General features: G+C 58.8%; 1 protein-coding gene across 1 annotated transcript in view; it reads left to right on the forward strand.

Annotated features, from left to right (window-relative positions):
- NDUFA10 (NADH:ubiquinone oxidoreductase subunit A10) overlaps nt 1-6123 on the forward strand; it is a 69003-nt gene extending 62880 nt beyond the window's left edge. The window contains exon 10 of the mRNA XM_074398752.1: nt 5922-6123. Within this exon, the coding sequence (XP_074254853.1) occupies nt 5922-5945 (24 nt within the window). The 3' untranslated portion in view covers nt 5946-6123. The remainder of the gene's footprint in view (nt 1-5921) is intronic.
- The last annotated feature ends 3078 nt before the right edge of the window (nt 6124-9201 follow it).

Genomic DNA, 9201 nt, shown 5'->3' on the forward strand with positions numbered 1-9201 from the left:
TCACGATCCAGAAAACAGAGACGGTGATTCTCAGTAGTTACCTCACATCGCCAGCATTTTCTCATACTCTCTCAAATTGTACACAGCAAAGTACCTTTTAACAGCAACACATCTGTGACTTGAAACCGAGCTTCCCACGAGGAAGGGAGCCCCTTCTCAGGAGAATGTCCAGCCTGTCTGTCCTCCCTCATCAGAATGCCAGGCTCTGTTAGGTTTCGTGTTGGCAATCCCCACCAGAATGCTACGAGGCTGGGGAGCTCCAGTTATGAACTTGTCCCAGAAAGAGTGGTGCTATTCTCAGAGTGATAAATGCTCCACCAAAAATGTCTGTCCCCTGGCTCACCCTGGCTGCAGGTGCTTGAAGGAGCCTGATTTAAGGGTTCTTCCAGTAGGAAGCCAAATAAAACAGTCACATTTGATCTTTAAGCTTGTGAATAAGTTTGCTTATTTGCTTGTACTACAGACGTATAGTTTTAAAATTCTTAATTTGAAATTTAGTTTAATAGTAAATTTTTCACAAGTGAACACTTTATTTTTAAATTATAATTCTGAAGTTCCCTTGTTAGATCCAATTGCCGGTTGCATTTTGGGAAGCACTCATTTCAGTGCTACATAGTTTCATTGAATAAACATTTTTTTAATGAGACTATGCCTCGTGATTACATTAAAAACCCCAGCTTTTAATTGTTAAAAGGCCGTTTCCTGTGGCACGTTCCTGTGGTGGTGGTGTGGGTTTAACAGTGAATGTTGATGGGGTCCCCTGCACCCCAGGCAGCGTCTCGGCGCGGGACCCGCAGCAGCGGCTCAGGGGTGAGGACAGGTGGAAGTCCCGACTCGGGCTGTGCATGCGTGGAAGCTGATGGCTGTGAGCCCGGGAGCCCACAGTGGAGTGAGGGTATCAGGTGTCAGGAGGGTCACTGTGGGTGTTAGAGAGCTGAGGAGAGTGCAGAGGGCCTGGGGGGCGAGGGAAGGAGTGAGGTGGCCGGGCTGGGTCAGGGAGCGGGGGACCTGCGGTGACTGTCGATGTGACCTGGCAAGCTCTGTGTCCGCAGAGCTGGGCCGAGCTGGCTGGGGCAGGTTTCACAGCATGGGGATGAGGAAAGAGCAAGCAGATGGGTAAAGAGCCTGATTCCTTCAGAGCCTGAGTTTTCTGCCGCCCAGCTCCGCCGTGACGCCACTCCTCCCACCAGAACAAGAGCGCGTTCGTCTCCGCACGTCCCCCTTGCCTGTCACTGAGCCTTGTTCTGTTCAGGAAGCACGGACAGAAAGGTGGCTGTGACTTGCAGCAGGCTGGAAAGTGTGTTTGCACTGCTCTGCCCTCTCCTGGGACAAGGCGAGCTTGGTGCCCAGCGCTCGACCCTCCGACTCCAGGCGCAGTGCCCGGCCTCCAGACACAGGAGGCGTTTCCTTCTCAGAATTGCAGCAGGCAGCACACAGCCCTGTTGTCCAGATCTGAGAACCTGAAGGACACAGTGAGTGGAGCTGGTAGGACCCCACGTGCTCGGCCCCACGCCCAAGGCCCCATGCCTCGGATCTACCCCCACTGCAGCCGGAGGAGCGGGCAGCTGCTGTGCTGGTCATGGCTTCATCCTGTGTGTGATGACGGCCACTGACATCTTCCACTCTAGAGCAGTTGGCACCGTGAGTCAGACTTTTTCTTTGGCTTCTGTGTGTCTTGCGTGTGTTGGTGGATGACGGGCCCCACCTCCGAGTGCAGGTGCTGGAGCCCTGGAGACTCGGTGCTACTGGCTCCTGACAGAGCTCGGTGGGTGGGGTCCAGACAGGGCTTTCTCTTGGGAGCCAGGGATGGGTGTACCAGGAATCACCGGTGTGCATTTCCACTGAGAAACTCCCAGCCGCTGCCTAGAACCTGGTTCTTTTCAGTGGCTTTTGCCTCCTTTCCTGTCCTTTTCCTGGCCAGCTGGCCCCTGCTGTCGCCCCTGCCTCACTGGCTGCAGAGCTGTCCTCTGGGGCACTCGACACAGAGCCTGGCCGTCTCCCACTCTGGGCCCTGCTGCCCTGCCCTGCGTTGGTCTCTCAAATTGAAGCTGAGGTTGCATCTGACGAGAGCCATGCCCACAGGTGAGGCAGCATCAGGATCCCGAGTCAGAGTCCGTCGTCCCCCGGCCCTGGGTTTGGAGCTTCCAGGCACCCCTCCCTGAGAACCCAGCCTGTGACTCGGCCCTTCCCCAGCTTTCTCTCCTGCCCTGGTCTGTCTCCTGCTGCTCTCTCAGTCCTTGTGGCCAAGTCAGCCAACGGCATCCCACACACGGAGGCCCCTTCTGGATGGGCGTCTGGCAAGGTGTGGGTCTGAATTCAGCCTTTAGCCTCACGTGCCTCCCCTGTGTTGCGGGTTCTCCCAAGAGCCACCTTAGGAAGACGGGAAGTGGGTCTGGACCACTGAGCAGCTGGACTTTGTGCAGCAGCTCCCAAAAGTCCCTTGTGGACCGGGACCCTGATGAGGACAAGCTCTCAGCTCAGGACAACACAGAGTCCAGCACTGGCCATAGGATGCTTGTCATGATCCTTCTCTAGAAACCTCTGTGCCATCCTGAGAGCGGAAGTGCCGGCATTGGCTGTGCCACCTTGCATAGCCGACCCTTCGTGGTCTCTCCACCCACCCTGGCCCCTTCGTGTTTTGTGGCAGGAATAGCAGACCTCACCCTCCCCACCCCCAACATTTGGAGGTGGCTCAGACCCTCAACTTGGGGACGTTTTCACATATTTTCTATCTATAGTATTTGTACGCTTCACATGAAGCCTTAGTGAACAAATATAATAAATTCATTTCTATTGAAATAAATTTGAGAAGAACATGATATGCGCCAGCCAAAGCCCAAATTAAAATGAATCCTTTCCGTGAAGGGGAAAAATCAGTCTTGTTGAGAGAATGTAATTTGGATGCAGAAAGAATCCCAGCTGCCTGGAAATCCCCATGGCAAAAAGCAGGCGAGAGGAACCATTCGTGTGAGTGAACGTCCAGGGTGGCGGGTCGGGTGGCTCTGCAGCAGCCGTGACACGTCCCATGCGCGACTCCCACGTCCAGAGTGTGTCAGCAGTGGTAGCAATCGTCGTCACCCGCCAGCAGTGCCACCCCGACAGGGGAGCATAGACAGGTTTGGTCTGGCACTGTCCAGCTGTTCGTTAGCTGTGAGAAAAAAAAAAAAAACTAATAAATTAATGGTATTTTTTAGCTGGTCAGAAATGACTTGAAAGACCTCAGACTGTTAACATAAAACAGTTCCCCCTTTTTTGCATGTAACAAAGTAATAAAATTGTGTCTGTTCGTCTGATGGGTAAAGACGCACCCTCTGCTGTTTGAAGGGAAGTCAGAGGCTCAGCAGTGTGTTACTTTCCATCCTTAAGGTGAGCTTGTCGCTGAGTGTCCTTGGCTCGGAAAGCTGGTTGCCCGGGAGCTGCACCGGGGTCTATCAGGGGGCTTCCCCAGAGGAGCTGGTGAAGGAGCGCACGGGGACACAGGAGAGTGGCATCTCTGGGAGCCACTCTGCCCGGCCCGGTGGGCGGAGCCCACTCACAGCCTCCAGGCGGTCACAGCTCCGCCAGGTGGAACCCACTTTCACAGCCCTGGGGTGGTCACCCAGTCCAGCCTGGGGGTGGACCCACTCTCAGTGCCCCAAGGCGGTCACTCGGCTCAGCCCGGCCCAGCCCACAGGTGGACTCACTGCCCGCTCTCGCAGTCCTGAGGCGGCGGGGCGTCCTCCGCCTGGCCCCTCCTGTACAGACGCCAGCGTGTGGGCTTGGAGATGGGGTCCGTTTGAAATTTGTGGTTCCTGAAGAAGCTGTGTTTGCTGTGCTGTCTGCCCGTGGCCACAGCCTTGAAGCATCCAGCCTTTGAAGGGCAAGCCTCTGCCTGGCCGCCTGCGGCCGGGGCAAGCTGCTACTCACGTTCGCGGTGCCTACTGCGTTTTCCAACCTAAGAGGGCACAGGAGGAGGTAGAAGGGGGTGGAACTGAGGCAGGGGGCTTGAGAGCAAACTGCGAGTGTCCGAGCTGTGGGAGGTTCCGAGGAGGCGCCAGGGCTCCTCTGCAGGCTGAGAAATGGGCCTTGGTGGGTTGAGAAGCCCTCCCACTTCTGACTGCCTCATGCACCGCCATGCTCAGGTCACCCTCGGGCACCCTCCCTGGGGCTGAGCCCTGGGCAGCGCGGAGCCCTTTCCTAGGGCTGCGGTCAGCAGTGGCCATGCGCTCGTGGCTGACATGACACAGATCTATTCTCCTAAGTTCCGGAGGTCAGGAGGCTGCAAAGCCAGGTGTCGGCAGCGCAGCTCCCTCCAGCAGGCTCTGCAAGGAAACGGTTTCCTGGCCTTCCAGCTTCCGGGCCGCCTGCGTGTGTGGTCTCGTGGTGACCCCTCCTCAGTCACCCTGCCCTCTGCCTCTGTGGCCACCGTGCCTCTGCCGGCCCACTGCCTCCCTCTTACAAGGACCCCAGTGTTGACATTGCGCCACTCAAGCCAGGAAACCCCCATCAAGATCCTCAACCCCATTTGCTGAGCCCCTTTGCCACCCGAGGTCCCCCGTCCCAGGAGCTGGGGATCAGGACGAGGCCGTCCTTGGGTCCCTGTTCTGTCTACCACAGTCCCCACCTCTGGCCAACGAGAAGGTGCTATGGAGACTGGTGGCCACAGGCCCTGCTCTGGGTGGCCCTTCAGCCTCTCCTCACCTCCCAGGCGGCTGGCAGTGAGGGTCTTACCGCCGCAGAGACAGGCGCTCTGCCTTGGAGAAGGCGTGGAGCAGTGGGGCTGGTGTCTGCAGCTGTGCCCTGCGTTCTCTGGCAGCTGTGGGCAGCCCTGCCTTGCCAGCTTACTCAGCAGAGCGCGTGTCTGCCGTGGGCTGGCTCCGCCCTCCGGGGCCCTGGCCCAGCCTGTCCCTGCCTCCATGCCGTGCGCTCCACGGAGAGAGGTGGACACAGGCTGTCCTATGTGTGGTGATGGGTGGTCTCCATAGCTGCACCTGGCACGGGGCTGCCCATCTAGGGGAGGGAGGCCTCGAAGAGAGGGGAGGCTGCTTTGTCCATCATGGAAGTTCAAGAAAACCAGAAAAAGCCCTGCAGAGGTACCCGAAAGCTGTTGGTGTACAGAGGCTCTTCCCACCTGTAGGTCTCATGATAGGGCCTGTGGGGGGGTGTCGCCCACCGCCTGCCAGGGAGAGCCACAAGCCTGGCAGCTGGGGCCCTGCGGGCTGTGGGGGTGGGTTTCTGTGGGCCGCACAGCACTGGCCTCTGGAACCCTTCACCTTGCACAGACAACAGCGTCGTCTCTGCCCAGGAGGCCTGCTCCTTTCTCCTGGGCCCCCGACTCTGCCTTCACAGCCCTTTGTGCCAGCTCCCTCGCTGCGCCCCCTCCTCACTGCCTGGCTCCGAGGCTGCCACCCAGCCCTTGGTGCAGCCTTTCCTCTCCCTGGTCCTGCCCCACCACCCCCGTCCTAGGGCGCAGCCCGGCTCTCTGCCCTCTGCGAGCACGTGGTGCACGTGTGGTGGTTCATCCCCCGGGCTCACAGGGCAGCTCCTGTGCCGACCTCGCGTGGGTGTGGGGTGGCAGGCAGCTGCCTTTAGCCCTGCTGTCCACACCGCAGGACCCATGCTGCAGTGCCGACTGAGGAAAAGGGGCCACGGATGTGCCCTGTGTCAGGTCTGGAGAGGGACAGAGCCAGGCAGGAGCCTGGGCAGGCGTCAGCAGGACCCCACGCGTCCCTGGGTCCCACTGTCCTTCCTGCTGCCCAGGGGATGGCCAGGCCGGAGGTCTCTGAGCGCCGTTGGGCCCAGGCCTGGGTGAACCCCTCCAGCCTGTTTCCCCTGTTAAATTACACAAATACTTTCTAATCATTTCTTAAAATTTAGGAATTTTAGGAAGGAAAAGGAAGAGAACTTTAGAGTTAGATGCATTTTCTTTTACTTGCCTTTAGAATCTTCTAGACCCTGTTTGTTAAAGGGGCCCAGCCTTCCACGCCCGACGTGACCACGCCTGCTGTCCCTCCATCATGGCTGCTTCTGACTCAGCACCTTGGAGTTGGCCACATCCTGCACTGAGTGCTGCAGGGACCCAGGGAAGGTGTGGCGAGAGGAGGACCCCGCCAGGAATCGGTGGGACAGGGCTTCCCAGCACGGGCTGCACTGGAGCCGGGGTGCTGAAGGGGCGTGGGTGGCACAGGAGCGTGCGGCCCTCCTCAGGCCCCTCCCGCACACCCAGGGGCACCCAGGCTCCATCTTTCACCCTCGATGCAGGGCTTCCTCTCAATAGTAGCCTCTCCCTCTGATGTCTTGTGGTCAGATGTTTGCAGGAAAGGGCCACAGAGCCCCAGCGAAAATCCAGACTCAAAGCTGAGACCGAAACGGGAAGTGTCAGCGTTGTTTTAGGATTTTTCACTTCAAAAGCGAATCATCCTCTGAAGCAGCGCCCTTCTGTCCTCCTGCAAGCTCAGTAACTACCTGACAAAGGAACCAGGGGCTGACGCAGAATGTACCGAAGCCCTGGCCAGCGGGTGGCCGGTGGGACGCCGACTCGAAGCCTCTCTGAAGCAGTCGTGGGAGCAGCGGGAACAGCGCCCGTGATTGTTGGACAGGGTCGCACAACCAGGCGGGCGCCTACCTGAACCACCGTGTCGAGCTATGTGGTGTTTCTGTGGCACCGGATGAAGCTGCAGGCTCGCAGGGTGGGCAGGATGGCCGATCACAGGGACAGAGAGACGCTGGCTACTGCCCACCTGCACGTGGCGGCAGCATGGCATGCACCAGCCCCGCCTGTGTGGGGCGTCTGCACTGAAGGCACCAGGTTCAAACACAGTGGGAACCTGAGTGTTCACATCGACACTTCAGACGCCTAAAGACAGGGTCTTCACGTAGCAGGGAGGAACCCCCCCAGATTTCCAAAGGTCGTGCTCCAAGGTGGCAGCTTGGTGGACTGGAGCCGTCTGAAAGAGAAGGTGGTGGCTGGGAGCCCTGAGCCTCCCGCTTGGGCCACGGCATGCACATAGCAGGCCTCTTGCCCGCTATGGACTCGGGGGCAGGAAGCTGTGAGTGGAGGGCACATGCCCATCTGGTAGGAGATGCATCATCTAAGCTTCTTTAGGACACGGCCAGCCTGTGTTGCTGAGGGATGACCAGGGCCACACAGCACAGGGCGGAGGAGCTCCGAGGCCTGGAAACCTTTCTAAATCTCTGCCACCACTTCGTGAGCCCACTCTGAGGGGTGCCCCCTCCCTAGAGCCTCACAGCAAGCCTGGCTGCAGGTGGGGACAGCCTGATTTTTCTCCCATCAGGTACGTAAGGTCTGAGGGTGGGACTTCCCCGGTCTCCCAGCTGGAATGTGGTGGGTCCAGGCTCAGCCTCAGTCAGGGTTCTCCTGAGAACGGGGCCGACAGGAGGTACAGATATGGAGACAGTTGTCATCAGGAATTGGCCCGTGTGCTTTGGAGGCCCAGAAGCCACAAGGTCTGCTGTCTGCAAGCTGGAGCGCCAGGAGAGCCAGTGGTCCACGTTCCGGTTGGAGGGAAGACCCATGTCCCGCCTCAGGAGGCGGCGTCGGGCGCAGAGGCTCACACCTCAAATCCCAGTGCTTTGGGAGGCTGAGGTGGGAGGATCCCTTGAGGCTGAGTTGGAGACCAGCCTGGGCAACATGGGTGAGGCCTTGTCTCTTCAAAAAGTGAAAAAAATGGGTGGTGGTGCACGCCTGTTGTCCCAGTAACCTGGGAGGCTGAGGGGGGAGGATTGCTTGAGCACTCCAGCCTGGGCCACAGAGCAAGACCTTGTCTCCAAAAAACCAAAAAACAGGCAGAGTGGGAAATCCTCCTTCCGCCACCTTTCTGTTCTTTCCAGACCCCCAGCAGATTGGAGGGTGCCTTCCCACGCTGGGAGGGCCGTCTCCCTTTCTGAATCCACCAGGTCACGTGCTGGTCTGAGCTCCCGCAGACACACCCCAAAAATCATGTTTGACCACATGCCTGGGCAGCTGCAGGCCAGGCAGGTTGGATGTCTGAAGCTGACCTCCCGGCTTCTGACTCGCTCCCCCCTCCACGGCCTGGCTCTCACTCCTCAGACACAGGTGCGGGCGCTCATTCCTGCCCCACGCTGCTCTCTGCACCCCTGCTGGAAGAATCCGCCCGATCAGCAGTGGTTTGCTTTGATTTTACCCTAAAATCCTGACGCTATGGTGGTCATGATGAGCTTCATACATCGTCCCAAAGGAGAACATCTGGGCGTTGCATTCGTGGAACTTGAGCAGTGAGAAGGCCCGGCAGGAGTTCCTGCACAACAGCAGAAAGGGTGGGGGGCTCTGGGGGAGGAAGGGACACCCCGCGATGCCTGGGAGCCTGCTTTGAAGTGAAGAGCCTTCTGCTCGGGCCTCCCGCCTGCTTTATGTCTGTAGGAACCGTTCCCTGTGAAATACATGCAGAGGCCTCCCCTGGCTCCTGCCTAGGCCGCGATGGCGTGAGGCTGGACGAAGATCCCCAAGGAGGGAGGGCCACCTCAGCTGGCTCTAGTTTTTTCTGTCCCAGACCCACTGGAGGCCTGGATTTGTGGGACACGAAGGGACGTACCGCGTTGCATCATCAGGCTGGCGTCTACACCGCCTTTGCAAGCCCTGGTTTGTCCGTGTATTTGGAATGCTGGCGGTCAGGCCAGGATCCGGGTTCCAGCGTGCACGCGCGCGCTCAAGACGGCCGGGGCTTTCGGGCTCGGCAGCTGCGCTCCGGCTGGCCTGACGCTTTTTACATTTGGTTTTCCAGCGACTCCGCGTGCAGCTGCGAAATGGACAGCGGGTTGTAGACCCTGAACAAGGGCGAGTTAGTGCCGTGCTGTGAAAGCCTGCCGCTTTCCCATCGCCACTCGTGGAGCGGAGGCCGTGGAGACGACTCGGTCATTTTCTGTCGCCTGGGGCTCAGGGCTCAGCTGCAGAGCCAGCCTTGAGCGAGACCACAGGGAGCCTCTGAGCGGGGCCTTGGGGGCAGAGGGAGAAGAGCAGCCCGGTGGCCACTGGCCCGAGCACAGCCTGACTCTCTGGAGGGTGTGGCTGAGGCTGGGAAGAGGGGCATGTGGGCAGGGCCCAGGAGCTGCCAGCTCTTTAAGTGTTAGTGGAAAGGAGCTGCTATTTCCCTGTAAGAATTGTGCACAATCCTGAACCTTGCTACAGTTAACTGAATGTTTGGACTTTCGCTCAGACAGCTGTAGCGACGACAGAGCTTGTCC

Source organism: Saimiri boliviensis, chromosome 5, assembly GCF_048565385.1.
Source record: "Saimiri boliviensis isolate mSaiBol1 chromosome 5, mSaiBol1.pri, whole genome shotgun sequence".
Taxonomy (NCBI): Eukaryota; Metazoa; Chordata; class Mammalia; order Primates; family Cebidae; genus Saimiri; species Saimiri boliviensis.